This window comes from Saitoella complicata (assembly GCF_001661265.1).
Source record: "Saitoella complicata NRRL Y-17804 unplaced genomic scaffold SAICOscaffold_28, whole genome shotgun sequence".
NCBI lineage: Eukaryota > Fungi > Ascomycota > Saitoellomycetes > Saitoellales > Saitoellaceae > Saitoella > Saitoella complicata.
In genome coordinates this window covers 149,210-176,828 of record NW_017567019.1, presented here as the reverse complement: position 1 = coordinate 176,828, position 27,619 = coordinate 149,210, and the positions used below count along the sequence as shown (strand labels likewise).

At 53.1% G+C, this 27,619-nt stretch overlaps 15 protein-coding genes across 15 annotated transcripts; 9 read left to right on the top strand and 6 right to left on the bottom strand.

Moving 5' to 3' along the window:
- Positions 1 to 135: 135 nt before the first annotated feature.
- SAICODRAFT_97696 (ATP synthase F1, beta subunit) lies at positions 136 to 1,782 on the top strand (the record flags this gene model as incomplete). The annotated part of the gene is made up of 2 exons (XM_019172125.1): positions 136 to 330; positions 387 to 1,782. Exons 1-2 carry the CDS (start codon positions 278 to 280, stop codon positions 1,780 to 1,782), a joined length of 1,449 nt encoding a protein of 482 aa, XP_019021280.1. The 5' UTR covers positions 136 to 277.
- Positions 1,783 to 2,276: 494 nt separating this feature from the next.
- Positions 2,277 to 4,428, top strand: SAICODRAFT_10218 (1,4-alpha-glucan-branching enzyme; the record flags this gene model as incomplete). Its single annotated transcript, XM_019165193.1, has 3 exons — positions 2,277 to 2,538; positions 2,590 to 4,171; positions 4,227 to 4,428. The coding sequence occupies 3 exons, from the start codon at positions 2,277 to 2,279 to the stop codon at positions 4,426 to 4,428; spliced, it is 2,046 nt and encodes a 681-aa protein (XP_019021279.1).
- A 373-nt stretch (positions 4,429 to 4,801) lies between these two features.
- On the top strand, positions 4,802 to 5,497 carry SAICODRAFT_27857 (uncharacterized protein; the record flags this gene model as incomplete). Its single annotated transcript, XM_019167061.1, has 2 exons — positions 4,802 to 5,032; positions 5,084 to 5,497. The coding sequence occupies 2 exons, from the start codon at positions 4,802 to 4,804 to the stop codon at positions 5,495 to 5,497; spliced, it is 645 nt and encodes a 214-aa protein (XP_019021278.1).
- A 793-nt stretch (positions 5,498 to 6,290) lies between these two features.
- On the top strand, positions 6,291 to 8,683 carry SAICODRAFT_21908 (ARM repeat-containing protein; the record flags this gene model as incomplete). Its single annotated transcript, XM_019166491.1, has 7 exons — positions 6,291 to 6,522; positions 6,593 to 7,231; positions 7,285 to 7,724; positions 7,777 to 7,853; positions 7,906 to 8,074; positions 8,125 to 8,410; positions 8,461 to 8,683. The coding sequence occupies 7 exons, from the start codon at positions 6,291 to 6,293 to the stop codon at positions 8,601 to 8,603; spliced, it is 1,986 nt and encodes a 661-aa protein (XP_019021277.1). The 3' UTR covers positions 8,604 to 8,683.
- Positions 8,684 to 9,048: 365 nt separating this feature from the next.
- SAICODRAFT_10215 (ClpX, ATPase regulatory subunit) lies at positions 9,049 to 10,587 on the top strand (the record flags this gene model as incomplete). Its single annotated transcript, XM_019165192.1, has 4 exons — positions 9,049 to 9,329; positions 9,378 to 9,827; positions 9,878 to 10,020; positions 10,073 to 10,587. 4 exons carry the CDS (start codon positions 9,049 to 9,051, stop codon positions 10,585 to 10,587), a joined length of 1,389 nt encoding a protein of 462 aa, XP_019021276.1.
- A 443-nt stretch (positions 10,588 to 11,030) lies between these two features.
- SAICODRAFT_97686 (uncharacterized protein) lies at positions 11,031 to 13,833 on the bottom strand (the record flags this gene model as incomplete). The annotated part of the gene is made up of 1 exon (XM_019172124.1): positions 11,031 to 13,833. One exon carries the CDS (start codon positions 13,831 to 13,833, stop codon positions 11,083 to 11,085), a length of 2,751 nt encoding a protein of 916 aa, XP_019021275.1. The 3' UTR covers positions 11,031 to 11,082.
- Positions 13,834 to 14,011: 178 nt separating this feature from the next.
- On the top strand, positions 14,012 to 15,125 carry SAICODRAFT_97684 (dimethyladenosine transferase; the record flags this gene model as incomplete). The annotated part of the gene is made up of 2 exons (XM_019172123.1): positions 14,012 to 14,064; positions 14,118 to 15,125. The coding sequence occupies exon 2, from the start codon at positions 14,193 to 14,195 to the stop codon at positions 15,123 to 15,125; it is 933 nt and encodes a 310-aa protein (XP_019021274.1). The 5' UTR covers positions 14,012 to 14,064; positions 14,118 to 14,192.
- A 77-nt stretch (positions 15,126 to 15,202) lies between these two features.
- SAICODRAFT_177996 (kinase-like protein) lies at positions 15,203 to 18,313 on the bottom strand. The gene has a single exon (XM_019165864.1). The coding sequence runs from the start codon at positions 18,224 to 18,226 to the stop codon at positions 15,281 to 15,283; it is 2,946 nt and encodes a 981-aa protein (XP_019021273.1). The 5' UTR covers positions 18,227 to 18,313; the 3' UTR covers positions 15,203 to 15,280.
- On the bottom strand, positions 18,265 to 19,413 carry SAICODRAFT_32105 (glycoside hydrolase). The gene is made up of 3 exons (XM_019168115.1): positions 19,331 to 19,413; positions 19,038 to 19,276; positions 18,265 to 18,980 (listed from the first exon to the last, which is right to left on the bottom strand). The coding sequence occupies exons 1-3, from the start codon at positions 19,331 to 19,333 to the stop codon at positions 18,401 to 18,403; spliced, it is 822 nt and encodes a 273-aa protein (XP_019021272.1). The 5' UTR covers positions 19,334 to 19,413; the 3' UTR covers positions 18,265 to 18,400.
- A 390-nt stretch (positions 19,414 to 19,803) lies between these two features.
- SAICODRAFT_62203 (MFS general substrate transporter) lies at positions 19,804 to 21,238 on the top strand (the record flags this gene model as incomplete). Its single annotated transcript, XM_019169897.1, has 2 exons — positions 19,804 to 20,396; positions 20,446 to 21,238. The coding sequence occupies 2 exons, from the start codon at positions 19,804 to 19,806 to the stop codon at positions 21,236 to 21,238; spliced, it is 1,386 nt and encodes a 461-aa protein (XP_019021271.1).
- A 348-nt stretch (positions 21,239 to 21,586) lies between these two features.
- SAICODRAFT_73677 (uncharacterized protein) lies at positions 21,587 to 23,011 on the top strand. Its single transcript, XM_019170880.1, has one exon. It carries the CDS (start codon positions 21,655 to 21,657, stop codon positions 22,921 to 22,923), a length of 1,269 nt encoding a protein of 422 aa, XP_019021270.1. The 5' UTR covers positions 21,587 to 21,654; the 3' UTR covers positions 22,924 to 23,011.
- Positions 23,012 to 23,087: 76 nt separating this feature from the next.
- Positions 23,088 to 23,962, bottom strand: SAICODRAFT_177945 (uncharacterized protein). The gene has a single exon (XM_019165863.1). The coding sequence runs from the start codon at positions 23,720 to 23,722 to the stop codon at positions 23,348 to 23,350; it is 375 nt and encodes a 124-aa protein (XP_019021269.1). The 5' UTR covers positions 23,723 to 23,962; the 3' UTR covers positions 23,088 to 23,347.
- A 188-nt stretch (positions 23,963 to 24,150) lies between these two features.
- On the bottom strand, positions 24,151 to 25,478 carry SAICODRAFT_27849 (uncharacterized protein; the record flags this gene model as incomplete). The annotated part of the gene is made up of 4 exons (XM_019167060.1): positions 24,151 to 25,101; positions 25,156 to 25,228; positions 25,284 to 25,405; positions 25,449 to 25,478. The coding sequence occupies 4 exons, from the start codon at positions 25,476 to 25,478 to the stop codon at positions 24,151 to 24,153; spliced, it is 1,176 nt and encodes a 391-aa protein (XP_019021268.1).
- Positions 25,479 to 25,853: 375 nt separating this feature from the next.
- On the bottom strand, positions 25,854 to 26,686 carry SAICODRAFT_37425 (60S ribosomal protein L18-B; the record flags this gene model as incomplete). The annotated part of the gene is made up of 3 exons (XM_019168561.1): positions 25,854 to 26,296; positions 26,352 to 26,457; positions 26,684 to 26,686. The coding sequence occupies 3 exons, from the start codon at positions 26,684 to 26,686 to the stop codon at positions 25,854 to 25,856; spliced, it is 552 nt and encodes a 183-aa protein (XP_019021267.1).
- A 159-nt stretch (positions 26,687 to 26,845) lies between these two features.
- Positions 26,846 to 27,303, top strand: SAICODRAFT_21899 (tubulin binding cofactor A; the record flags this gene model as incomplete). Its single annotated transcript, XM_019166490.1, has 3 exons — positions 26,846 to 27,016; positions 27,071 to 27,157; positions 27,220 to 27,303. Exons 1-3 carry the CDS (start codon positions 26,861 to 26,863, stop codon positions 27,301 to 27,303), a joined length of 327 nt encoding a protein of 108 aa, XP_019021266.1. The 5' UTR covers positions 26,846 to 26,860.
- Between the last annotated feature and the right edge of the window lie 316 nt (positions 27,304 to 27,619).

Below are 27,619 nucleotides of genomic sequence, written 5' to 3'. Positions count from 1 at the left end.
CTTTGGCCCGCGGCGCGGTGCTCGCAGAAAATCCTCAGGCGCTGACGAGTTCTTGATCCACCACGAACCCTCTCCACCCACACATCACAAAAATGCAGATTGCTCGCGGAGCCATCAGGACTGGTGCCCAGGCCATCAAGGTCGTCCAGGCCAATGCTCGTTTGAGTACGTTCTCGCCCCGTTCTTCCCGTTCTGTCGTGGCGTCATCACGACCCTCGAGGAGATGGAAGAGAGCTTGTCATTGATCCAATGCTAACGAGCAATTGCAGCCCGCTCCATGGCCACCGAGACCAAGGCCGTCAGTGCCGGTAAGGTCAAGACCATCATTGGGTTCGTCAATCTCTTTTTATCACCATTTCGATCAATTACTGATAATCATCTTTCAGTGCCGTCGTCGACGTTCAGTTCGACTCCGAGTCCCTTCCCCCTATTCTTAACGCCCTCGAGGTCCAGGACTTCCAGGGTGGTCGCCTCGTTCTCGAGGTTGCCCAGCACTTGGGAGAGAACACCGTCCGTACCATTGCCATGGACGGTACTGAGGGTTTGGTCCGTGGTGCCAAGGTTGTCGACACCGGTAACCCCATCATGGTTCCCGTTGGTGCCGGTACCCTCGGCCGTATCTTGAACGTCATTGGTGAGCCCATCGACGAGAGAGGACCCATCAAGGCCGACAAGTACCTCCCCATCCACGCTGATGCCCCCGAGTTCGTTGACCAGTCCACCGCTCCCGAGGTTCTCGAGACCGGTATCAAGGTCGTCGACCTTCTCGCCCCCTACGCCCGTGGTGGTAAGATTGGTCTCTTCGGTGGTGCCGGTGTCGGTAAGACCGTCTTCATTCAGGAGCTTATTAACAACGTCGCCAAGGCTCACGGTGGTTACTCCGTCTTCTGTGGTGTCGGTGAGCGTACTCGTGAGGGTAACGACTTGTACCACGAAATGATTGAGACCGGTGTCATCAAGCTTGACGGTGACTCCAAGGCCGCTCTCGTCTTCGGACAGATGAACGAGCCCCCTGGTGCCCGTGCCCGTGTCGCTTTGACCGGTTTGACCATTGCTGAGTACTTCCGTGACGAGGAAGGTCAGGATGTGTTGCTCTTCATTGACAACATTTTCCGTTTCACCCAGGCCGGTTCTGAGGTGTCTGCCCTTTTGGGTCGTATTCCTTCCGCTGTCGGTTACCAGCCCACCCTCTCCACCGACATGGGTCAGATGCAGGAGCGTATTACCACCACCAAGAAGGGTTCCATTACCTCCGTCCAGGCCGTCTACGTCCCTGCTGACGATTTGACTGACCCTGCCCCCGCTACTACTTTCGCTCATTTGGACGCCACCACTGTCTTGTCCCGTGGTATCTCCGAGTTGGGTATCTACCCCGCTGTCGACCCCCTCGACTCCAAGTCCCGTATGTTGGACCCCCGTATCTTGGGTGAGGAGCACTACCGTGTCGCTACCCAGACCCAGCGTATGCTTCAGGACTACAAGTCTCTCCAGGACATCATTGCTATTTTGGGTATGGACGAGTTGTCTGAGGCCGACAAGTTGACTGTCGAGCGTGCGCGTAAGATTCAGAGGTTCATGTCCCAGCCCTTCGCTGTCGCTGAGGTTTTCACTGGTATTGAGGGTAAGCTCGTCTCTCTTAAGGACACCATCCGTTCCTTCAAGGAGATCATCGAGGGTAAGCACGACAACTTGCCTGAGGGTGCTTTCTACATGGTTGGTGCTATTGAGGATGCCCAGGCTAAGGCTGCCACCATTGCCAAGGAGCTTGCTGGCAGGGCTTAAGTTAAGTGTAGGAATGTGACCGGGGACGAGTTGAAGGGAACTCAAAATGGTCGAAGCGAACTGTAATTTTACTTAAAGGGGCTTTCCCTGAGCTCGAAGATAAGATGTCGATGGATTATAAAGTCATACCATAATACTCCACTGTCCACCCATGCCTTCTCATTGTAGCAGTAACAGCCAGGCAAAGAAGTCCATCCAGCTGAAGATAGATACACCTGCATCCATTCTGAAAATCAGCATTTTTTCCCCCAACAATTGCTCCTCGGAGGCCATCCGATGCCAGGCTCACACCCTGATGGTTTAAGGTTAGACGCTGCGCCGTGCGTCATTGGCTCCCCCCCATGGGCGGCCCCGCGTAGAGCTGCTGTTGGAGAGTGAGAACTGAACGTCCGCATAAAACCCCAACCATCCCCAATCGCACCCTGAATTGCAGCTCAATTACATCCGGATCAAGCAGCTATAGTCAGATCAATCGACGAACAGCCTCATACAACATGTCAGACTCTGGTCCTCTCCCCACCGATGGAACGGCCATTACGGTCATTGATCCATGGCTCAAGCCGTTCACAGATAGCATCCGTCACCGCTATGACGAATGCCAGAAATGGATCAAGAACATTGACCAGAGCGAAGGTGGTTTGGAAAAGTTCAGCCGTGGGTACGAGATGTTCGGGTTCATTGTGAAGTCGGACGGGACAGTCACCTACAGGGAGTGGGCTCCGGGAGCTAAGGAGGCATCTCTTGTTGGAGACTTCAGTACGTTTAAGTTTCAATTCTCATAATGATCATTGCTGACAATTTTGCCAGACAATTGGGACCCTGCTTCTCAGCCCATGACCCGGGATGACTACGGTGTGTGGTCGATCACCATTCCACCCGTCAAGGGCGCATGCGCTATTCCCCACAACTCCAAGGTAAAGATCACAATGATCAAGGAGGATGGATCAAGGATCTACCGCTTGCCTGCCTGGTCTAAGCGTGTCGTGCAAGACTTGTCTGTGAGCCCGGTGTACGACGCAGTGTTCTGGAACCCTCCCCAAAAGTACCAGTGGAAGCACAAGAAGCCCGCAAGACCAGAAAGCTTGAGGGTGTACGAGGCTCACGTTGGTATTTCTAGCCCTGAACACCGTGTCACTACATACACCGAGTTCAAGAACAACATCTTGCCTCGAATCGCAGCTTTGGGATATAACACTATTCAACTCATGGCTATTATGGAGCATGCTTACTACGCCTCCTTCGGTTACCAGGTCACTAGCTTCTTCGCGGCAAGTTCCCGGTATGGTACGCCTGAGGAGCTCATGGCTCTCGTCGATGAGGCTCACCGTCTCGGTATCACCGTCCTCCTCGATGTCGTACACTCGCACTCCTCCAAGAACGTCGATGATGGACTCAACGAATACGACGGAACTGACCATCAATATTTCCATGGAGGCGCTAAGGGCAGGCACGAGCTCTGGGATTCGAGGTTGTTCAATTACGGTAGCCACGAAGTGTTGCGCTTCCTTCTCAGTAATCTCAGATTTTGGATTGAGGAGTACGGTTTCGACGGCTTCCGCTTTGACGGTGTTACAAGTATGATGTATACTCACCACGGGATCGGCACGGGTTTCAGCGGTGGTTACCACGAGTACTTCGGTCCCGGCGTTGATGAGGAGGCCGTCGTGTACCTCATGATGGCAAACGAGATGTTGCACAACCTGTACCCGAACATAATCACCATCGCTGAGGATGTGTCGGGTATGCCAGCTTTGTGTGTACCTGTTCCTCTGGGTGGTGTTGGGTTTGACTACCGCCTAGCAATGGCCGTGCCCGACATGTGGATCAAGCTGCTCAAGGAGGGGCAGGACGAGGACTGGGACATGGGGAACATCTGCTTCACCTTGACAAACCGCAGGCATGGCGAGAAAACCATCGCATATGCCGAATCGCACGACCAGGCACTTGTCGGCGACAAGACTCTTGCATTCTGGCTTATGGACAAGGAGATGTACACCAACATGTCCAAGCTCAGCGAGTTCACGCCTATCGTCGAACGCGGAATGGCCTTGCACAAGATGATCCGGCTCATCACCCACGCTCTTGGCGGTGAAGGCTGGCTTTGTTTCGAAGGTAATGAGTTTGGACATCCCGAGTGGCTTGACTTTCCCCGTGCTGGAAACAACTCCTCCTTCCAGCATGCTAGGCGTCAGTTCAACTTGGTTGATGACCAATTGTTGAGGTATGGCCAGCTTTGGGAGTTCGACGCGGCGCTGCAGAAGACTGAGGAGAAGTTTGGGTGGCTACACAGCCCCCAGGCTTACATTTCCTTGAAGCACGAGGGCGACAAGGTCATCGTGTTTGAGAGGGCTGGATTGCTTTTCATCTTCAACTTCCACCCCAACCAGAGGTAAGACTTGTAACCATTCTCAATTCCTCTATGTGCTAACCTGAGCATTTTGTAGCTTCGTGGATTACCGTGTCGGTATCCAACAGCCCGGCAAATACAAGATCGTCTTGAGCACAGACGATGAGAAGTTCGGAGGATTGAACAGAATTGACACGAATAGCGAGTTCTTCACCACTCCATTCGAATGGAACGGTCGCGCGAACTACTTGCAGGTTTACATTCCTACGAGGACCGCCATTGTCCTCGCTGTGGAGTAAACCACGAAGGCAGTAGCTGGCGATGAGGATCTAGAGGACATTTTCTGGATGATGTATTATATCGATACCATTTTCTGACATACCCGAATTCATATTAGCTTTATGTCTTTTACACTCGATCGAGGTCGAGAAACGCTATCATCTTTCAACCGTCACGTGTCAGTGCCCTACAAATGAGCAACATTCCGAGCCATTGCGTTATCAGGACGACTTCAAAACGCTTACAATTTTGTGCCCTTGTATGTTTCGATTTACGATCATCTTGCACATGCTTCCATGCGAGACCCGTCATGGCGGTGCAGGCCGCAGCCGGCGTACTTGAGTCGTGGTTGGTCGCCTTGAACTTTACCTCAACCAACACAACACATCACCAATGCCTCGCAACACCCTCTACGTTACTGGATTCGGTCCCGGAGTTCGTGCCAGGGACCTTGCCTTCGAATTTGAGCGTTTCGGTCGCCTCGTTCGCTGTGACATCCCCGCTACACGTCACCCTTCGGCTCGTGCGTTTGCTTTCGTCGAGTACGAGGATGACCGTGATGCGGACGATGCCTACAATGATATGCACGGTCGCAGGCTAGGAAGGGATGTCCTGAACGTTGAGGTATGTCTGTAACTCAATTGACTTTCGAACTGCTCCTGACATGAATTGTAGTGGGCTCGTAATAACCCTTCTTCCTCTTGGCGCCAGGACGGTCGCGGACGTCGCAGTTCCCCTCGTCGTTCTCGTCGTGGACTCCCCGACTCTTCCCGCTCTCCTCTTCCCCGCCGCGGGTCTCGTGGTGGTGACGACGAGCGCGATCGCGGACATGCGCGTTCTCGTTCTCGCAGCAGGTCGAGGTCGCCCAGGAGAGACTACAGCCCTGAAGACAGGGGAAGGTCTAGGTCTAGGAGTGCTAGGGGTGGAAGGTCGCCCAGGTCTCCTAGGGATGACAGGGAAGGTGATGTGAAGATGTTGGACGAGCCCGCTGGTAAGGATTTTGTACCAACTCAAGTTATTCTGATTGCTAACATCTCCTTAGGTGATCGCAGTCCCGGGGACCGCAGCCCTCATGATGAGAGGGATTAATCAGAGTGCGCGGCATTGATATGGGTACTGATGTTGGATATGGTTACTCCTACAGGAACTTTTAGGTCCCTCCGCGATCGATATCCGAACACCCCCACCTTACCTACCTGCAAAAATTCGAATTCTTCTCGCTTTCTTCCTTCATCCCTACCTACCTCCCACCTCCTCCTTCCGTCCCATCCTTGTCCAATTCGAGTCGTCCTCTTCCCTCCGTCCACCTCAATCGTCAAGTCGCTCGTCACCTTGTACCCCTTTCATATCCGTCGACAATGAGACATGCAGATCACGGAGAATATGACCCTTCTGCATGTTCTTGCTCGGACACAGGTCAATGCGTATTCAACATCACGGGCTTGGAAGCATTTACGAGATGCGAAGGCTGCGGATTACGGACCACCTCAGGTCTGGCAGGAGCTCGTCCGCATGATTGCTAACTCAGAGTTGTCAGAGTCCATACACCTGTCCGTTGCAGCCGACAAGCATTCGCTTTTCTGCATTTCTGTGATCAGGCTATGTTGTTGCCTTTCATATATATATTCTTCCATCGTAACCGTGACTGCTGTGACGCCTAGCTTAACAAGAGAGACATAGCTAGACGGACACGTCGAATTGACTCATTGCTTTCTCAAATCCTCATTGCAAGTCGTAACCGTCCCCAGCCGATGTACGCCGCAGCTATCGTCGAGCTTCTCCATCCCAACGTCATGCTGCAGACCCCGGGCTGCAGTAGAACGGGGTGAAGCTTTCGTACGTCGTACGTACACCCAGACACCCCTCGAAAGTCAGAATTACCATGGTGAATGCCGACGACTCTAAGGTCGCCCAGCTTAAGAAGCTAAAGAACGAAGTTATCGGGCACCAGCAGAAGAAGGAGGAATGCTTGACATCGGGCATTGTGCCGGAGTTGATTGCGCTGCTGGGGTCGCAGGATGAACCGTCGGAGGTTAAGATACAGGCGGCCATTATTATCGGCTCAATTGCGCATGGCGAGAGATATCTACCCGCACCTATTGCTCTCGCTAACCGTCTGTTTAGGTGGCGATACCGTACAACAATACTTGCTTGGTGCGGATGTTCTCCCGCCGGTGTATGCAGCACTGTCAGCGCCTACATCGCCTCCAGACCTCCAAATCGCATGTCTTCGGGTACTTACGACACTCATGGATACTCCCGCCGCTCCTCGAGCATCTCTCTTTACTCCCTCCATGCTCAGCATCCTCACAAAATTCCTCCACATCACGAGACCGTTGAGGCCCTACACCGTCCAACAAGCCGAACTATCCATGAACCTGGTCCACAAGTGTTGCCAAACAGAAGACCAGAAGTACGCGTTGGCAGACGCGGGTGTCATTGATGCTTTGATCGCCGTGATCGAGCAGGAGGCATTCACGGGTGGGAGCGTAGGTCAAAAACGGGACAGCAGCGGTGTTCTGATCCATAGCAAACTCGTGGAGACGGCGTTGACGGCACTGGGTACGATTATCCGGGGTTCACCGCGGTTGTCGGTCATGCTCGGGTTGGGTCATGATGTTGTGCCTATCTTGCTCAGTCTGGTGCGTGGACCACGGCCGATGACGCGACTGAGTGCTGCTTCTGTGCTATCGTATATGTATCGAGCAGGATCTATACCTAAGAAGCATACTGGGCAGATTGCTCTGGTCGTTGTGCCTATCTTGGTGAGGTTATTTGATGACGAAGACTTGTCCGTCGCGGAGACTGCTCCGCTTGTATTAGGTGAGAAGCATACGGAGAAGCTGCGCGTATCAGCTAACTAACATATACTGTAGCACATCTTGTTACTGACGGCGTCGACGTTCAAACAGCTGCCGTTCAAGCGGATGCTATCAAAAAGCTTTCCACGATGGTGACCAGAATATCGTCAGATTCTACGCCCGCGACGGACAAAGAGAAGGCCACCGAATCAATACTGCTCGCCGTCGCTGCCCTTACGTTATTCAAAGACGATTACAGGAAGGAGGTATCGGACAAGGGTTTCATGCCCTTCATCATTACGTCTCTATCGAATCCGAATGCTTCCGTACGAGCAGCAGCATGTCAGTGCGTGCGGAGTATGTCGCGCAGTGTCTGCATTCTCCGCACAACGTTGACTGATGTGGCTCTTGTGCCGCCAATGATGAAGTGTCTTGAGGATGAGTCTGTGGAGGTCAGAGTGGCAGCAAGTGCTGCGTTGTGCAACCTGGTTCTGGAGTTTTCTCCCATGCGAAAGGTATGTGTTCCGATGGGCCCTTACTGGATGACAGGCTGACGTTTTGGTTTAGACGATTATGGAACACGAGATTCTCAGAATACTACGGGCACAGGTCCACGACAACGAACCTGCATTGCGGTTGAATGCGTATGTTTCGCATGTCATGGCCTCGTTGTGCTTTCGCTTACATTGCATATAGGATCTGGACATTGAAGCATCTCTTCTACAAACAAAAGACATCTGTCAAGCAAAGTGTTCTACAGAACCTAGGGTTGGAAATTTTCATGGAGCGTATCAACGACGACGATATAGCAATTCAAGAGCAGGCGCTCGACTGCTTTCAAAATTTAACGGCCGACGGTGCTGAGGTGCGTTCTACTCAACCAGCTATTCCACGTCATTGCTAACCTCTTTTCAGAATCTGGATCTCTTGTTCTCAGTACTATCGCCTAAATCCTTGCTCGGTTTGATCCTTGAAAAGCTACAGCCGGGAGCGCCTCATCAACTCGTCGAGCCAGCTATATTCATTCTGGTACACATCGCCGTAGGGAACGACAGTCACCGGAACCTCATCCTGGAAGACGAACGGATACTTGAAGCGCTTCGGCAGCGGCTTGATGACAATGACTGCGCTGTACGACTTGGATGTGTTTGGACAATCATCAACCTCACGAGTCTCGGTGAACGGACCGTGGAGCAGACCAGTATGTGTAAGCTGACTCATGCCTATGGACACACACTGACAGACATACAGTGAGCGCCAGACATGCAGTGCAGTGTCTAAGAGATATTGGCATTGTGGCAAAGATTTACAACATGACCGAGGATGATACACAAGATGTAAGGGAGCGTGTGAAGACGGCTATCTTTCAGATTCAGACTTGTCTGCGGGAGTAGAAGTGTACGTTACGCGTGTTAAAGCAACTGGTAGCAGGAGGTGGAGGTACTTAGTCGAACAATTGCGATGATATTTTCCGATTCTTCGGTTCGAGTATCTTATCGGCAATCAAGGTCGTTCCTTACTGTACGTACGTTACCCCCGCATCCCCCAGCGTAAGTGGCCCGAAGCCGCGCCCAGCACATTCACGAGTCGTTGCCCTTCCCCAACTGTCCATCTCGTCAACAAACAAGCCATTTGACGGCAATGTTGAAGCTCTCTCAGCGTCCGTTTCCTCAGCCTTGCGTACTTGGATCCCTTCCAAATGCCTCGCGCCGTACGTTCGTCGTTCCGCGTACGTCGGACAAGCTTAAGGGATACATTCCTCCCTATGCCCCAGCCCCACTGGCTCAGCCAGCTGGGCTCCCTCCTCGACAATTACCTCAACCTCCGCCACCCCGGAGTATGAAACGTACCCTAGATGGATACGTTACTGGTCAGGATAACGCTAAGCGCATACTCTCGGTGGCAGTATACAATCATTACCTCCGAACTCGCTTCTTGCAAGCCCAGGCCGACATCGCTGCAGCAGACGCCATGGAAGATCCAGAGCCTGTAAACAAACATCCCGTCATATCAGACTTTCCAGGACAACGTGAGGGTGCTTCGCTACCGCCACCGACGATTGAAAAGAGTAACGTTCTGCTTCTGGGTCCAACGGGATCCGGAAAGACATTACTCGCACGGTATGCATACCTAGTATTACGAGTTGCCACCGACTGACAATTGTTTAGAACCCTTGCGAAGATTCTAGACGTGCCACTATACATCAGTGATTGCACAGGGTTGACCGAGGCGGGATACATTGGTGACGATGTGGAGAGGTGTGTGGAGAGACTTCTAGCCAGCTGTGACTGGGATGTTCGCCGGGCCGAATCAGGTATTATTTGCCTTGATGAAGTGGACAAGATTGCTCGTCACCCTGATAGACACGGGAAGGATGTCAGTGGTGAAGGTGTTCAGCAAGCATTACTGAAAATGCTCGAAGGAGCCATAGTGGAATGTACGGACAAAGTTGGGAAGGAACGTCCACGAACTACAGCAGGGTTAGGTTCGGGTACAACCTCTTCACAGAAGGGTGAGATTTACATGGTTGATACGAGCAACATCCTTTTCATTTTGAGCGGAGCGTTCGTGGGAATGGAGGAGTTGATTGCCAGACGCTTGGATAAAGGCAGTATCGGGTAAGTTGCACCGGCAGTCACACACGGCACAAGCTCACAGACGACTGCAGTTTCGGAAACGCTATCCGGCGTGACAGGAATCTCGAGTCTGAGGAGAAGGCCGGCGACGATGACAAGAGCGTACTTTTTGCCCCAGATACGCCGAAGGAGAATCTGCTCGATCTCTTGGAGCCCACAGATCTCATTAAATTTGGTACAGGGTACACCGGAAAAGTCCTAAATATCTTGGCTAACTCTTCCTACAGGATTCATCCCCGAGTTTGTTGGCCGCATACCCACCTTCGCCCCACTTGCGAAACTTTCTCTATCTCAGCTCTTGCATATCCTGACTGAGCCTCACAACTCCCTGGTCTCCCAATACAAACAAATATTTGCGCTCTCGTTCGTTGAGTTGTACTTCACAACCCCCGCTCTGGCCCAAATTGCACGCCGCGCTTTGGTCAAGAAGACCGGAGCGCGTGCACTCAGGCGTATCATGGATCAAGTACTTCAAGACGCCATGTTTGAAGCCCCAGGAGGCGGCGTACGGTACGTAGTTGTGGATGAAGAGGCTGCGAAGGACCGTGGTCGCAAACCCGTGTATTTCTCACGGGGTCAAAAAACTGCGGTTAACAATTTGATCGATGATGAAGAGGCGCGATGGCAGAAGATGAAAGCGAAGTACGAAGCCATTAACGACACTGCTGGGCAGGTTCAAGGTGAAGAGTTTGATCGTAAGTATGAAGAACCGGACCGCCAAGCCACGAGCAGTATCCCTTGAGCTCGCATTAGCGCAGGATGAGACAGTGTATTTTAAGGTTTCCAATGTTGGACGTATATGTATACCGTATGGGGTGGAGTTTGTGCGTTAATCAGGTTCTTTTGAAATGAGCAGTCTTGATTTTGCTATGTCTACGTATGTCTGACTTTCTCCATACCGGTCCAGGGTGGACGCCGTGATAAATTCCGCGCTGTTAGAGCTTTATCAGTTAACAGTTACTAAGCCTTCCTGTGGTAGAGGCCGGAAAACTTCTGTACATCTATAGGCAGGGCTTAAAGTGAATGATTCTGTTGCGTCTTTGTCTGCGTCTCTACTGTACCTATTCCAACGAAGCCAATACCAGTCGACAGCGCAGCCGGGTCCGTACATGGCGTGGACTGTGGGAGAAAGAGCGAGTGAGCTCGAAGATAGAACAGCTGCAGCGCGAGCGCAAGATCATGTATACGGCAATGAAAGCATTTCCTGCGACCTACGCAACCCTTGCCTAAGTGTGATCTATTCTAATGTCTCCGCAACTAACTTCAAGATCTCTTCGACGGACTTGCCAGCGTTTTTCGGTTGCTTGGCAACCATCTGCCAAACCTCGCCATGATGAGGCTCAACAGCGACACACCGTGTAATCACAGCTTGCCGCTGCTCCTCCGTGCCATGCTGCAATTCGAACTTATACCACCACGCGAACCCATCTCCATAATCAGATTCTGCAGCTTTGAGTGCACGATCAAACCACGTTCGGGCTTTGTCGAGCTTCCGCTCCATCCAGAACAAACGAGCCACGGTGGTAATTAGAACGGGATCACCCTCACATTTACGCAAAGCATCGACAGAACGAGTCTTCCGCTGAGACCGTGGCTCCAAGGAGATTGCTTCCGTCCACAGCAAACCAGATGCAGGGCACTCCTGCAACGCTTTCGCCATCAGAGCTTTTGCTTGATGCGCGTTGTTCGCACGCAGCTCAATCCGTACACTTTCACACCATAACTTGTCATCTTTGGGCACAGCCAACCGCGCTCTGTCAAGGATAGCACGAGCCTTGATAACCATACCCGCATTCTCCTCCAACCGTGCATGCAGGATCCACAATGGCACACTCTTCGGTACAACCCTACACCCAGCAGAGTATGCCTCTCGTGCCTGCGGTATTTTGCCTTCATCCTCGTATATTTGACCCTTCATCATCCATAGCTTGTCAAACGTGGGAAACTCGGACAGCGCTTGAGTGACGAGATCGAGTGCTGCTTCCGCATTGCCCACCTGCCGCTCAAACACCACGCTCTTTTTCCATACTCGTTCCGTTCCAGCCTCGCGTCGAGCACGTTCCAGCAAGATCCTTGCTCGTTCGACTTCCATATTCTCAGCCTCAAGCTTGACAGCCGCAAGCCAGATATCTTCATCATTAGGATTCTGCTCGAAAGCCCTAACCAAGATGTTTCGTGCACTATCGACATCGCCAGCAAGCCATCGTTCTTTAGCGTACATCAACCACAACACCTCGGCTTGAGGACACGCTTCTACACCCTTCTCCAGAATAGCCTCCATAGCCTCACGTGTACCGTGGTTCTTTTCCAACTCAGCAGCCTTACGCCACAATGAATCTTCTTCAGGGTACACTCGCAGAGCATAAGCATACACCGCCCTCGCAGTCGCGAACCGTCCTCTACTAACCAGCGCAGTAGCATCATCCATCCATTGAGCCTCTCTGTCTTCGTCCTCGAGGCCTTGACCCAGGGTTTGGTTGACAATGGCCTGTGCAGTCACGACATCACCCTCGCTATCACACTTCTCCGCCTCAGCCAACCACTGCTCACGTTCTAGCGCAGCACCTTCCTTTTGCAGCTCCATGATGGCACGCTTGATGATCATCTCCACGCGCTCATGGTTATTATTCTGCTCTTCCAACCGAGCTGCTGCCAGCCAGATTTCATGGCTAGTCTTGACCGCCAAACGGGCCTTATTCAGCACCTTCCTTGCATTCTCGTACGTTTCCAGTCGTGCAAGTGCCAGCCAAAGCTCGACTGAGAGAGGAATCAGCTCAGTCGCACGAGCTAAGAGGATACGCGCATCGGCGGGGTTCTCTTCCAAGTTGACTGCTTCCTTCCACAGCTTGACACTCTGCGGGATCAACTCCAAAGCCTTCCGCAGCACACGCTTCTTAGGAAGTACCTCCTTCTCCAACTGCATCGCCTTCATCCATAGCTTCACACTCCGTGGAATATGACTAACCGCTTCAGCCAAGATCACCTTCGCATTCTCTTCTGTATTCAGTCGAACAGCTTCAAGCCAGATATCTTCGTTTGTCGGACACAGCTCGCAACCTTGGGCGATGAGATTCCTTGCCTGTACCTGCTTTCCAGCGAGCTCTTCGAGACGTGCTGCAGCGATCCATCCGGGTGCGTGCTTGGGGTTGGTGGAGATAACCGACTTCAATAGTAGCCGTGCCTTCTTGATGTCACCAATTTCCGCGTCACTCTTGAGTTGCAAGTTGCCCAAACCAGTGAGATATCCCTTGGGGTCAATCGTACTGCTTAGACCGGATGCCACCGACTCCGCACCTGCTTGATCCAACTTCAAAGACAACACCTTATCACGCGCGGCACCAATCTCGACGAAGTTTGTCATCGCTCCATCAGCGCTATCCGCCGGTGCCGGTGCCTCTGCTGAAACAGACGTGTCGAGACCAGTGGAGTCGCGTGCTGATGCGATGACCGAGTCGGACACGGCGTAGAAGCGTTCCCGAAGCTTCTGCCTCGCTTTACGGTTCTTGCCGGTAGCGTCTGTCGCATCTGGAAGAGCTGCCCATTCCTCATCTGTAACCATCGCAAGACCACGTTTCAAATCTGCGAATTGGTTCTGAATCCCACCCAAGCCTTCTTTGCGTTCCTGCTCCCGCTCCTCGGCCTCCCTTGCTTCTCGCTGTTTCTGCGTCCGCCGTGCTAGCTTTTCATCCACAGCTGCGTAGATGTTGTCCGCTTCCTGATCGTCTGCATCGTATGGCGCACTCGAGAACAATCCAATGTCTGCGCTCTCGGGGTCCTTGAAGCGATCCTCGTCGTCATCGTCCACTTCACCCGCAGCGATAGCAGCTTCGCGCCGCGCAAGAGCCGCCTTGATAGCCTCCTCTGACGGACCTTCCTTCGCAGGACCAATATCAGATCGCGTCGTAAATCCAGTGGCACCACGACCAAGACCGGCGACGTAGTTGGCCGGAGCCTCCATGCTCAAGAAGTCTCGGCGCCCCGTAGCCATAATGAGAGATGCTGATCAAATCGAGCAAGCAATTGGTGATGGAATGGCTCGTGGGGGTTAAGGTTGTCTGTCGCCTTCTCGACATTTCGGAACTCGCACATGCAGCACCCCGAACCGTCTCACCAGCCACGAAGTAGTGTGGCGTACAGTATCGATAGGCCTCTCGAAGAAAATCGACCGGCAAGGACAAACTCAAAATAAAGGACAGTCAGATCAAGAGGAATTGACCAGGTATGTCCATTGGAGATGCCCTTTGTTTGGACTCAAACTTACCGGCGTCTTAGCCTTCATCGAACTACAACCCCTCTGATCCCTCGCCACTCCCACCTTACCATCGTCACTCCATATAACTCATAACAATGGGCAAGATCAGGGAAAAGAAGAACGCGGCTGCTTCCCAGTCCTCTGAGCGCCAGGGCACCCATCAGATCTTCAAGATGAACCACGACCTCGGTCAGCATATCCTCAAGAACCCCTTGGTCGCCCAGGGTATCGTCGACAAATCCGACCTCAAGCCCTCAGATACCGTCCTCGAAGTCGGTCCCGGTACCGGTAACTTGACAGTCCGTATCTTGGAGAAGGCGCGCAAAGTCATCGCAGTCGAAATGGATCCCCGAATGGCTGCCGAATTGACAAAGCGTGTGCAAGGAAAGCCTGAGCAAAAGCGTTTGGAGATCATGCTCGGAGATGTCATCAAGACCACCCTGCCGTCTTTCGACGTCTGTATCTCAAATACCCCATACCAGATCTCCTCGCCCCTGGTTTTCAAACTCCTGCAACAGCGTCCTCCACCCCGAGCTGCCATTCTCATGTTCCAGCGTGAGTTCGCTCTACGACTTATCGCCCGACCAGGAGATGCGCTTTACTGTCGTCTCAGCGTCAACGTCCAAATGTGGGCACGAGTAACGCACATCATGAAGGTCGGAAGGAACAACTTCAGACCACCACCCCAAGTCGAATCCAGTGTCGTCCGTATCGAGCCCAAAATCCCGCCACCGCCAATCGACTACGACGAGTGGGACGGCCTCCTCCGTGTCTGCTTCGTCCGTAAGAACAAGACATTGTCTGCCTCCTTCAAGCAGTCCTCAGTATTGGGAATGATGGAGAAGAACTACAAGACGTGGTGTGCGCAGAACGAGCGGATGGTGGAGGACAACTTTGAGATCAAGGCGTTGGTGGAAAAGGTTCTCACGGAGACTGGTCTTGGTGAGAAGCGTGCTGGAAAGTGTGGGGAGGATGAGTTCTTGAAGCTCTTGTATGAGTTCAACCAGGTTGGAGTTCACTTTGCGTAAGCGCACCGGAGGATAATTAAAATACTTCATTATGTCAGCATAATTATACCGTTGAAACCTGGAAAACGCCGATTCCTGTCCCCGTCCCCCAAACCACGCCATACCATAACCGCTCGACCCTGAACAGATCCTGAACATATTTTGTCCGTTGTCCATCAAATTAATACCACATCATCGTCATCTTCCTCGAGCACCAGTGAAACCTCCTCATCTGCTTCTTCCTCGTATTGAGCTTTCTTAGCCGGGCTCATGCTTGCAATCAAGATCACGTCGTCACAAATAACTTCTGCTTTCCCCGCCTCGCCACGACCTTTCCGTGAGTGCGCCTCGTAAGAGATCAGTTCGTCGAAATGGTCGTTCGCCATCGTCGACTTCGGGTACAGTGGGCTCTTGAGCTTCGTGTCACTAGAGAACCTAACCTTCTTGTGCGATGAAGTTGTTGGCGTCGCGTATTCGTCTTTGGCTGCGGGCGTGCTCTTGGCTAATGATCGCGACAGAGGCAGACTCTTCCTTTTTCGTGGTGCCTTAAAACTTGGGTTTTCCAGAGCCGCAAGAAAGTCTTCATCCAGAGCACGCTCGAGGGTTAATGGAACCGCAGAAGTACTTGAAGCAATCGGTTTGCGAACTGCATTTACCTCGGTGGCTCCCACGCTCTTGTCATCATTTTGTACAACTTGTGGTGAGGCAAAGAGAGCAAGGGGATGTTCATGAGAATGGCCATCCACAGGCCCTTCGTCGTTACTGATGTCCAACATCTTGGCTTGTTGCCCGGAAGAGGCATCACCATCCAAATTCTTCTCCTTCGCCGGCCGTTTAGTCGTTGAAGATTTAGCCTTGCCATCAGGATCCCCAACAGCAGTTCTTGACACAGGCTTATCGAGACTTGTAGAAGGAATCTTTTTAATATCGTCTTGGATAGACTTCCTGGGTCGTCCTCTGGGTTTTGCTTGGTGATCCACAGAAACCGCATTAAGATCATTTCCCTCGACGAGAGCTTTCGACCTATGTTCATGAAGGCTTGCCGAAGCGGTCGTCTTACCCTTTCCTTCAATAGACTTTCTTGGCCGTCCTCTTGGTTTCACTTGTGGCTTTTCCGCAGAGACCAAGGGGGCACCGGGCTCCGCGGCTTTCTTGCCGCCAGGCGTTATCGACAACGTAGAGCCTTCAGGTATACTCGCAGTAGCATCTGCCTCTCGAGATTGGAAAACGGCCGGTATGACCGGTGGCTGCTGAATAGACTTCCTTGGTCGCCCTCTTGGTTTTGCGAGAGGTTTGGCGGCAGGAACCGACCGTGCTCCCGAATCCGCCGTGTCCTTTGCGGCAACAGGTGCTATCGATACAACAGAACCTTCTGGGATAGTCTCAGCAAGAACTGCTTCTCTTGATGCAGAACTCTCCATAAGTGTCGGTGGCTCCTGAGCACCAGTTGGTACAGACGGCCGTGTGCTGACCCCGTCCACCTGTTCAGTAGTACTCCCCGTGCTCTCAACTGGCCTGGATTCTGCAGTATTCGTAGTACCCGTACAGTTATCGCGAATACCAGCCATACCCCCTGTATGCGGAGAATCCACACTTAAAGGGGTGATGAGTCGTGTTTCTGCCGGTGGCATATGACCTGCCGCCATACTGCCACTGCTCGCAATACGTTCCTCGTGACTGCTCTGTAAGGCCAGGTGTGTCGCCAACGTAGAAGCCTCGGCCACTACCGCGCTGACGACGTCCTCAGAACGTGCAACCGCTGTAGTAGAATTACGCGCACTCTCAGAGTAGACGCTCGCAGGAGCTTCAACGCGACGATACTCAGTAGCGGCGTTTTCATGTGATTTATCGCCGGAAACGCCTTGAACAGGAACCTGAGGTTCAACCCCAACGATACTCCAAACTCCCAGCAACGGCCCCACAATCCACGGATGCCCCAACGCCTGCCGCGCCGAAAATCGCTTGTCCGGATCCACCTCCATCAACCCACAAATAAAGTCAACAAGCTGCGTATCTTTACATCGTGTCAACATCGCTCGTAGTGTGTGACTTCCGATATTAGCATATTCAGGCTTCCAGTACATGCCCTCTGAGAACCGCTTTGGTAGTGCTCCGATCATGGAGGTGTAAGCACGCACCAACTGACCACGACTCGATGCTGGAGGGAACAACGCCTCGACTTGTTCGTTCGATGCGGATAGGAGGAGTTCGGCAAGGATCACTCCAACACTGAAACAATCAACCTTCGGGCCGAAAGGAACACCAAGCAGAACCTCCGGCGCCCGCCACTGCGCACTCTGAACTTCATAGTCACCGTAGTAGTCCGGGATGTCTGCGATACGGATCGCATTACCAAAGTCGATAAGCTTCAACTTCGCTGACGTCGGACTCGAGTCCCGAACACGAAGAACGTTCTCCGGTTTGATATCTGCATGAATCATTCCACACCCTTCATGCAGCAACACGAGTTCCTGCAACAACTGCACCGCAACTTTCCTCACGAACGCATGCACGCTGGGACACTCCACGCTCTCATGCTCAACCCCCTGTCCACCCCCACTCCCACACGTACACCCCGGCGCCCTCATCCCTGCCTCACCCAACGCCTCCAACACCAAACAATACCTCCCTCTCTCCGCCACAAACCCGCCAAAGGCCTTCACAACCGGCTTTTCAACACCATATGGTAGAGTCACCCCGTGAATCTCCCTCAACACCCTCAATTCCTGCGCCCCGGCTCTTTCGAGACCCGGGTTCATGACTTTGATGGCGACGGTGGGATGGGAGGGGGAGTATGTGTCGATAGCGAGGAGAGTGTGAGACCAGGCGCCTTGGCCGGCTGTGCCGGTGACTTGGTAGCGGTTCGCGAGGAGGGTGGTGGAGGTATACGGAGACGCACGACTTGTTGGCGGTGACATCAGCACGTCCTCAGTCGCCGTTGAAGGACCTTCTACGCACTGACGCTTTGCGCTCGGTCGATCCCCGGGTGTATGCGGCATCCCCCGACTCCCTACTCGCGAATAAAGCCGTGTCAAACCCAGCGTCAACTGCGCAGTGAGATAACGCGTGTCATTATCGTGGTCTTGTATGGTTTGCTCTTGCTCAGTTCGGTTGGCATTCATCCCATTACTGTGATCGCCGAACTTTGAAGTTCGTTGGTTTCCAGAGGTGAAGTTTCGCAGGCGACCCGACTTGCTGAAGTTCACCGACGCGGCCCGTGACACGTACTGCACGGGCAAGCAAGGTCGGAGCAGTGCGGGAAGCAGTAGGATTCTCGAATAACAAGATCAAGGCACTCAGAACATCGAGTAGAAATAATCCAATCCCTGCCCAACCTCCCAAAACGAAACACCGGCACATCCCTCTTCCACGCTGACCTCGCTCCTCACCTTCAAACTCTTCAAACTCGGATACCACACCTCGCCCACCCCCGGAACGTAGAACCAATGTTCCGCACTCTCCTTATCCCATTCAATCTCCGGCTTGGCTTCTTCTAGCCATTTCACTACATCCCGACCCAATACTGGTTCACCCGCAACCGTGGTACCCGAAGAGGCGTCGAGATTCCAGCGGCGGCCGTACATGTTGAGACCAACGAGGGTACGGCTGCGGACTTCGGGGTCCAGACGCTCGAGTTCGTCTTCGACCCAGGATATCGGGGCATTGGGGCCGGGTTCGAGGGTTGAGTAGTCGTATGTCATCAACACGTACCTGTCCGCTACATCACCTGGTAACGGAATAGGCGGTGGCGATGGTGCCAGAACGACGATTAGGATCTTGGAAGCAGCGTGAAGTTTGGAGGAGAGGGAGGCGATGAGGTGGACGAGGTAATGCGCGACGGGCATATCCAGCACGATACCGTCGAACCCATGTTTCCTGTAAGATCCGGGATATCAGCACTCGCATCAGAGCTCCATATTCTCAGAACCTTACATAACGACATCAACGATATTTTGAGCCATTATGTCCGCCACGCTCTCCTCCCTCACAACCCTCTCCAACACCGCCCGATCCCACCCCGCATGCGTAAACCTCGGCACAATCTGCGTCCCAACTTCCTCCATCCACGGTTTGTCCACATCGTGTTCACCTTCGATCGTGAAGCTGCCATCAGGGAGTGCACGGATGTTGAACCAAACTGGAGAGACGTATGTGAAGTGGTGCTGTTTGACCTGTACAGCATACCGAATTAGCGAGGATCGACGTGACATGTCAATACAGCGTACCATGTCGTAGCCATGCGCGTTCCACGGGGTTACGAAAGCAAGTGTCTCGCCTTCATAGTCGCTTTCGGTCTTGAGGACTGCTGAGTCGTGGTGATTTACAATATCGGAGTACTATCCTATCGCTAAGCACGTCAATCGATGGATGAAGCAATTGCACAGACCTCGACATGGCGAGCGATCAGATCCGGCGAGAAGACCGTCTGCTCCGCATTGCCCTTGCAAGCGCATTGATTGAGCAGGATTACCAAGAACAGGACGATTGCCAGCGACATCGAAGAGGTGTACTTGGCCTGCAGTTGGACACGCGTAGTGTGGGGCATATGTCCAGCGTAGGCGAGCCCTCGGCTACGCGCACCCGAACCGTACTTTCATTTCTGCTCAAGACAGCGGCGGTTGCGCGACTCCCCTCAATAAGCTCAACACCAGATGCTCATCTCGCCCTCCTCCATCTTCTACACCGACGACAACCCACAATGTCTTCCCGTCTACGGTCGCTGATCACCTCCCTCCGGCCCTCAGAGGAGAGGTCTCTGGACCCCGACTTCAAACTTCCCCACCTCCCTTCACTAACCATCATCCTCCTCTCCAACGTCCTCCTCCAACTCTCCTTCTACATCACAATCCCCTCCCTCTCCTCCTTCACCCGCCACCTCGGCGGCACAAACACCTTCTCAGGCCTCTGTATCGGAATCCCACCCCTCCTCGCCGTAGCCCTAACATACCCCGTCCTCCGCCTCGGTCGCGGACACTACACCTTCCCCCTTCACCTCTGCTGTGGCTCAATGTTAGTCGGGAATATCCTCTATGGCTGCGCGTATCGTGCGCATAGTTTGTGGATGATGTTTGCGGGACGACTCGCGTTCGGAGGAGGTTTCGTGTTTTTTATGTATCAGAAGCGGTTTGTTGCGGACGGGAGGTATGTCGGGGTGAGGAGACGGACGACGTTGAGTGGGAGTTTGGTTGTGGGACAGGGGGTTGGGACGATTTTGGGGCCGTGGTTGGGTGGGGTGTTGTATAAGGTTGGGTTCGGGAATGAGGTGTTTACGGGGTATACGGCCCAGGCATGGTAAGGAAAATCTGCCGATATGGAAGGTCTGTTGCTAATACTGGTTTAGGATCCTCGCTGCTATGTGGCTGGTCTTCTGGTTCTTCGCATGGAGATATTTCAAAGAAGAGGATCCGTCGATCGTGTCAACTCTATCCACCACCTCACTTCCGCCTTCGTCGGAACCACAAACTAACGACAAGGAAAAGGAAGGTGCGATAACGGACCTAACCTCCGCCGCCCCAACGGAGCCGTTAACCCCCTTCACCCTCTCCCTCCGCGTCAAATTCCCAATGGCTCTAATGTCCTTTTACGCCTGCATGGCCTTCTTCGTCCTCTCCTCCTGGGAAGCCTTCATCCCCGTCTACGCCGCTTCCGCCCCGCAATTCCTCTGGTCCCCGCTCTCCTCGGGGAATTTCATGGCGCTGGGCGGGTTGGCAGCCTTTCCATTTTTGTTATTGAATGTTTTCGCGGCGAGACGGGTACAAGATCGGTGGATTTTGGTTGGGATGAGTTTGTTCGGCATCGGTGGTCTGGCAATCTTCTTATCGACGCATGAAACGGGTAAGGTGACCTATGCCCCATTCTTCATAACCTGGTTCATGACGGTGCTGGCGTTCAACACCCTCACCTCAATCCCCGTATCCCTCCTCTCGAAACATCTCCCGCCGGAGTGGGTCACGCGGACGAGTATTATGGTGCAGATGAGTATGTATACGGGGAGGGTTACAGGTGCTGTGTGGGGTGGAGCAGGGATGAAGGTGGGGCCTGTTGCTGAGTTGGCGTTGGAGATGGGGTTGGTGGGGTTGGGGGTTGCGGGGGTGGTAGTCTTGTGGGGTGGGTTGATGGCGAAGAAGGGCTGATCACAGGGGTAGGGTGAAACGGGTTAGGAAGGAGCAGGAAGGGGAGTTTTTGGACTTTGTATCTGGGACGGTATATCTTGAAACACCAGCGATACCCATGAGGGAGGGATATATTCGCTGGAGAGCCTGCAATCGAAATCGCGAACCCTTCATATGCATAGCTGGCATATAACAGACATTTAGCAAGAGGAACTAACACCTTCCAGGTTTGAATAATGAATCTCGAGTATGAAAAGTGTTTCCGACGACCTTGATCGGGCTGCGATGTTCGATCCCGCCGGCGCATGCACGATTGGCGAGCCTCCCCCGCGTCGTACACCCTGTGGCGAAGAAAGTACACCGCGACCTCGAGCTCTCACTTAACCACCAAAGGAACCCGCCTGATCCGTTGCTCAAGACCTTTGAAGACCGGCGCAATGTCCAAACGCTCCATCGAATCTTTTCTCTCTCCCACGGCAAAGAAGGCGAAGATCGTGCTCCCTCCTCGCTCCTCACCTGGTCCGCCCTCGACACATGCGACGTACCCCTTCCCGATCGCCTCCCTTCCTTTCGAGATCACGTCTACCATATCGTCCGACTCGCCTATTCTGCTAAACCACAAGCCAAATCTCGACTGTGTGTATCACCGTCCGTTCTTGCGCCGCGAAGGCGCAGACGCCCTGTTTGAGTTCTTGAGACGGGAGTTGCCGTGGTATAAGGTGATCTACCAACACTCCCTCCACAAAATGCTCATCACAACACCCCGCTACACCAGCGTCTTCGGAATCGACTCTACCTCCCGCTTCACCCCCGACGGGCAAATTATGGACGCAAACACCAAACTCGTACTCCCACCCACAAGCAAACGGTACAAATGCAAACCACGACCCATACCGTCGTGTTTGTTGGAGTTGAAGGAGGAGGTTGAGAGAGTGACGGGGTATGACTATAACTTTATCTTGGTGAATTATTACAAAGATGGGACGGACTCGATTTCGTACCATTCGGACGACGAACAGTTCCTTGGGCCGAATCCTGCGATTGCATCGTTGACGCTCGGTGCGACACGGACGTTTCTGTTGAAGCACAAGAATGCGACGCACAACCTCCAGCCTATATCGTTTGAGCTAAGGGGAGGAGAGATGATACTCATGAAAGGCGAGACGCAGCGGAACTGGCTACATAGTATTCCGAAACGAAAAAACGCCGGTGGAAGGATCAATATTACGTTTAGGAAGGGCGTGGTACGGGGTGCGACGGAGAACTACAATACGTATAACGTAGGGGTTGGGCCGGTGTTGCGGTGGAGTGAGCGACACCAGGAAATGCGGGAGTGGATGAGTGAGGGAGAGTGGGAAGCGGCTGAAACCTGCACCAAACCAGAACCCGAAGAGCCAGGGCCAAGAAAAAACGAGACAACCCCAGAAGGGCCGCGGAACGGAGAAGTTGAGTCCTCGGCATCAATGTCAAGACCTCCTTCGGGTATCAGGACCGCATCGGTTGATCCAGCTGTACCACCACAAACTCCATCCCCAGACTCAAGAATGGCACCGACAGAAAGCGCAAGAGCATCAGCCAAAGCTCCGGTATTGACGCGCGAAGAGACGACATCGAAGGCATGGACGTGTCCGATGTGTACGCTGGAAAATGCGTGTGGAACGTTACAGTGCGACGCGTGTGGAGGTGAGCGGCCCGGGGATGTGTGATCCTCTTGGACGAGTATGTAGAACTTAGCGGAGGACAATGAACGTTAATTCTCATTTTAATAAGAATAACAAGGACGTCTATCTCCCCACTGAGCACCGCACTGCGCCTGCTGGGACGCCCTGGCCTGCCAAGCGCACGAATAGCTCAAGCCACATCACGGACCCAAAAACTCTAAAAAGAATCGCCCTCCACTCAACGGCCCTGCAATTCAAACACGCTCCTTGCAAACTCAAAAAGTGAACACCCGCTCCTACGTTACCCAAGTACCGTACGTGTGTCAGCAGCGCCAAGACAATCGTCGCACCGTCGCGAAACACGCCCCGCATTCACCGCACACCACCGCACGGTCTCTCTCCTTCAACTACCCCAGGTCGCGACCAGCATACATCCGCGTCGCAAGCACACACGCTCTCTCAAACCGCTTTAAAGGACGCATATACCTTGATACCAACACGCCAAAACCATGCGCGCATCAATACCCTTCACGACCCTCTTCGCCCTCATCTTCCTTGCGCTCGCCGCACTTGTGGCCGCGCACGCCGGCGAATCCCACTCCGCCTCCAATGCGACGATCTCATCTTCCTCTTCCTCTCCGTCATCCACCGCAGCAATTGTCGCAGCGTCTAATTCCAGCAGCACCTCATGGTCGAACTCGACCGCCCACAATTCAACAGTGAGCACAAATGGCACAACGAGCGGCCAATCCCAGATCAGCGCAAACAGCGCACAAAAAGCGAATGGTGTTGATACTATGGACGCGACGGCGGCATTGGCGGTTGTTGTTGGTGTTGCTGCCATCTTATGGTAAACCCAAACATAGCCAACACAAGACAAAAGGAGGCACGAGCACGAGCATTGATACCACGAAGAAGAATGCTTGCGCGTACTTCAGACGCCCGCACGGCACAGACAAAATGAATGTGTGATAGACGTCGCACCACGAAAAGGAGGCGGACTCGAGGGGAGAGAGGGACGATTCATTGGTTCAGCGCCCCATCTTACGCTTCTTTATCATATGGCTACGTTAGCATGACTAGGATTGCTATATCACTAATATCATCAATGATTATTATTAATCAAAACACTACCATTGTTCTTCGTCCATGGGGGTATGGGGTATCTCAATCCTAAGTGTATGCTATCCATGGAACGCCAAGCTGTCTGCAAAATCAAACTGTCTCCCTCGCTCTCTGTTTCCTCATCCTGGGCGTCGGGTTTGAGCAGTGTCACGCCATCTCACCCTCCTCCATTCCAGCAGGTCCACAAACACATCCCCGCTCACCAGCACCAAGTGCATACCTCCACATCGCACCCACCAAAAGTACCAAAACCGCCAACAACATCAACCCCCTCGGCGCCCTCCTCAACCCCTCTCCCTCACCCACCTCCTGGTTTCGTCCATTCCGTACGTCGAGTAGTTCAATCACCGCTTCGTCGAGTCCAAGAATAGCTTTCTCCACACCCTCTGCTGCTGCCTCAAAGATCTTTCGGCCGCCTTCTGCGACGGGGAGGAGGGTTGAGCTGGACATGTTCCGTACCAATCCGGGTCTCTTCCTGATCGGTGTGGGTTCACCCGCGTCGTCGTCGTTGTCCTCGCTCTCATCCGCTGAAGCGTTTGAGGAGACAGACGACGGCGGCGTAAACTGCGCAGGCTTAACCGGACTCCCATCCATGCTCTTCGTCCACTTATGCCCAATCGTCATCTTCACGTCTTGTCCATATCTCTCCTTCCCTCCACCTCGTCGAGGTGTACAAACCTGCATCTCGATCCCCAACCCATTACCCATATTACGGGGAGCCGGTGCAGGAGATGTCGGGGCACTAACAGCCGCCTGCGCCTCCTCACAAAGATTCGACAACATCCTCTTCAACCTCCCAAACGTTGGATCACTCCTTTCCCACCCCTCGCCCTCGCCCTCATCTCCCTCACCTGCTCCATCGTCGTCCGAGTCCGTGTACAAGGATGTTAGAGGCGAGGATGTCACGGGTGCAGATCGCGTACTCAACGCCGTACTCGGCCGACTCACAGAATCATCATCGTTGTCGGAGACAGTAGGGGATGTAGGTGTGCTTGTGGGCTGGAATGGGAGGAGGCTGTGGTGCTGTAAGTAAAGGGGTGTGCCTCCACTTCCGGCTCGGATGGGGTGGTATCGTTTGGTCTTGAGTGGAGTATAGTCCTGTGGGTCTCTATCAACGAAAGCTCATAAAAAACACCATCCTTCTGGACCCACCTGATCATTGGTGGTGTCCGTGATAGCTTTAACCCGTAAGACATCCCTAAACCGTCTTATCTCGTAATTGGTCCTGTACGCAAACATCAGCATCTAAGCTGAGAGATTAGTGTGCCGAGACTGCATACTTATCCAGCTTTTTCAACAAGGACTCAGCACTGGCTGTGCCAGCCAACAACTCGGTCCGTAGCCTCTCCAAGCTCTTCGCCAAGGTATCTCGTTCTTCGGTATCCTGTATCTGTTCAGGCCCCTGTTAATGCAACACTCATGAGAAGCCAACAGGAGAACTGAACCATATAGTCTCCTCGCAATCCCAATGGCATTATGCCTCCATTGACTGGTATAGAGGGGGTGTATGCTTTTTAGGGGGTCTTTGTGTGGAGGTGTTTATCATTACTGCAGGGCGGGGTTGCCATGGCGGTGATGGCGCAGGAAAGGATCGGGGTAAGCCGAAGAGAAGCGGGAATGTGAGAAAATCGAGAAAGTGGAAGCAGGGTTCGAGGTGATGTTGAAAATTACAAAGGAGATGATCGCGATAGAGGCACGGGAAGAGGGATGAATGAATGAAGAGGTGGACGCACAAAACCAGCTTTTTTCGATATAGCAATGAGATAACCAGACCAAGAAAAAAACAGATAACGCCGCCCAATATTTTCCTTTCGCGACAGCACCAGGATGAAAGCAAGCAAAAAAGCTGCTTACACCTTGAAACCACGGGAAGCACGACGACCACGAGCACGCTCGAACTTGCGGCCCTTGGAGCGGACGAAAGGCTTCTTGCCCTTGTGGGGACCCATACCGAAGTGCTTGACAGCCTCACGGGAGTTCTTAGGACCACGGAGCAACAAGGTGTTGGAACCAGTGGGGGCACGCATAGCGAGCTGGTCAAGAGTCAAACACTCACCACCGGCCTTCAAGATCCTAGCACGGGCAGTAGCGGTGAAACGGAGGGCAGCAATGGTGAGCTTAGGGACCTCGAGGAGACGGACATCGTCAGTGATGGTACCGACCAAGACAATAGTCTGGTCCTCCTTGCCGGCGGCGGAGCGGGCGATCTTGGAGAGGGAAATAGGAGGGCGGTTGACCTTGGACATAAAGAGACGCTTGAGAACAACGCGGTTGAAGGAAGAGTCGGTACGGCCTGCAAATAGAGCATTTAGAACCCGGTATGTCAAATGACAAGGGTAGCTACGTACGCGAAAGGAAGCGGTAAAGCTTGACCAAGAGCTTGACGTAAACGTTGTCGCTCTTGGGGGCGGTGCGGTTACCGTTCTTGACGTGGTGCCTCTTGATGTCGATACCCTGTCAATGCCAAACGATTAGCCATCTTCACCTCAACCCAGGGAAGGCAGACGGGGGGAGCCGAGAGCGTCTTCCGAGAAGTTCGAGCGCAGCCCGACCCGAAATCCATCGACCCATCCAACAGCATACGCCGTCAAACGAGGCAGGAAATCAAGGCGAACGCATCCTCAAAGCATCAAAGACGCGTCTCCCACTCTCCCTCTCCCCAACCGACGACTGTACGCACCATTGCTGCTGTCGAGTTGTGCTGTGCTGTGCAAACTGGAGTCTCCAATCACACGCAGCTTTCTCGAATTTTGGAGGGTGTGTTCTGCACCAGGCACAGCACGTGATCTGCATCTAGCCCAAAGAGGAACTGGCAATATCGCGGCACGTTAACAGCGTCTTCGAACAATAAGAGAACATGTCGTCGTCATTGAGAAGCTTGACTATCAAGACCAACGCGCTTAAGCGTATCGTGAAGGAGAAGGGCTCGTATGTCAAGGAGGCGCACCACCAGAAGGAGAGGGTTGAGAAGATGAGGGCGGAGAATGCTGATGAATATGAGCTCCGTGCGCAGGTTCGTCCCTTGAATGTGGTCGTATGAAAGTTCTGATGCTAATTGATTGTATAGGAGAAAGTGTTGGTAGATTGCGACCAGATGGTCCCCGAAACCCAAAAGCGACTCGAGACAGCCGTTGAGGATCTCAAGCAACTGATCGTGTGTCCTTCCTACCCTCCTTTAACATTTGATCTGAATGGGATCACTAACGATTGGTACAGGCAAGCGGCGATCCGGCTTTCGAGGGCACCGCGGAGCTGGAGGCCGCAAAGGCTGCTGTTGCCGATGCGGAGAAGACCGCTTAAAGGAGGTATTGTACGACAAAAGGTTCCATAGTACGACCAATATACCCTGCATAACCTGATGAAATGTCTGAGCCATATTATTTGTGTCGATGATGTGCAGGTGCACGGTCTCGATAATGAGTTATCCATCCGTCTGTTATATCGCGAAACACAACATAACCAGCCATTTGAATGAGTCAGAGCTTGCTAAATGCTGCCGTATGCATGCACTCTCCATACATATGGTTGGATTGTGTATGTCTGTGTAGGAGCGCTCTTGCTGCGGTCTGTCCTTTGAGCGGCTGTAGTCGATAATCCAGTTTCAGACAACACCAAA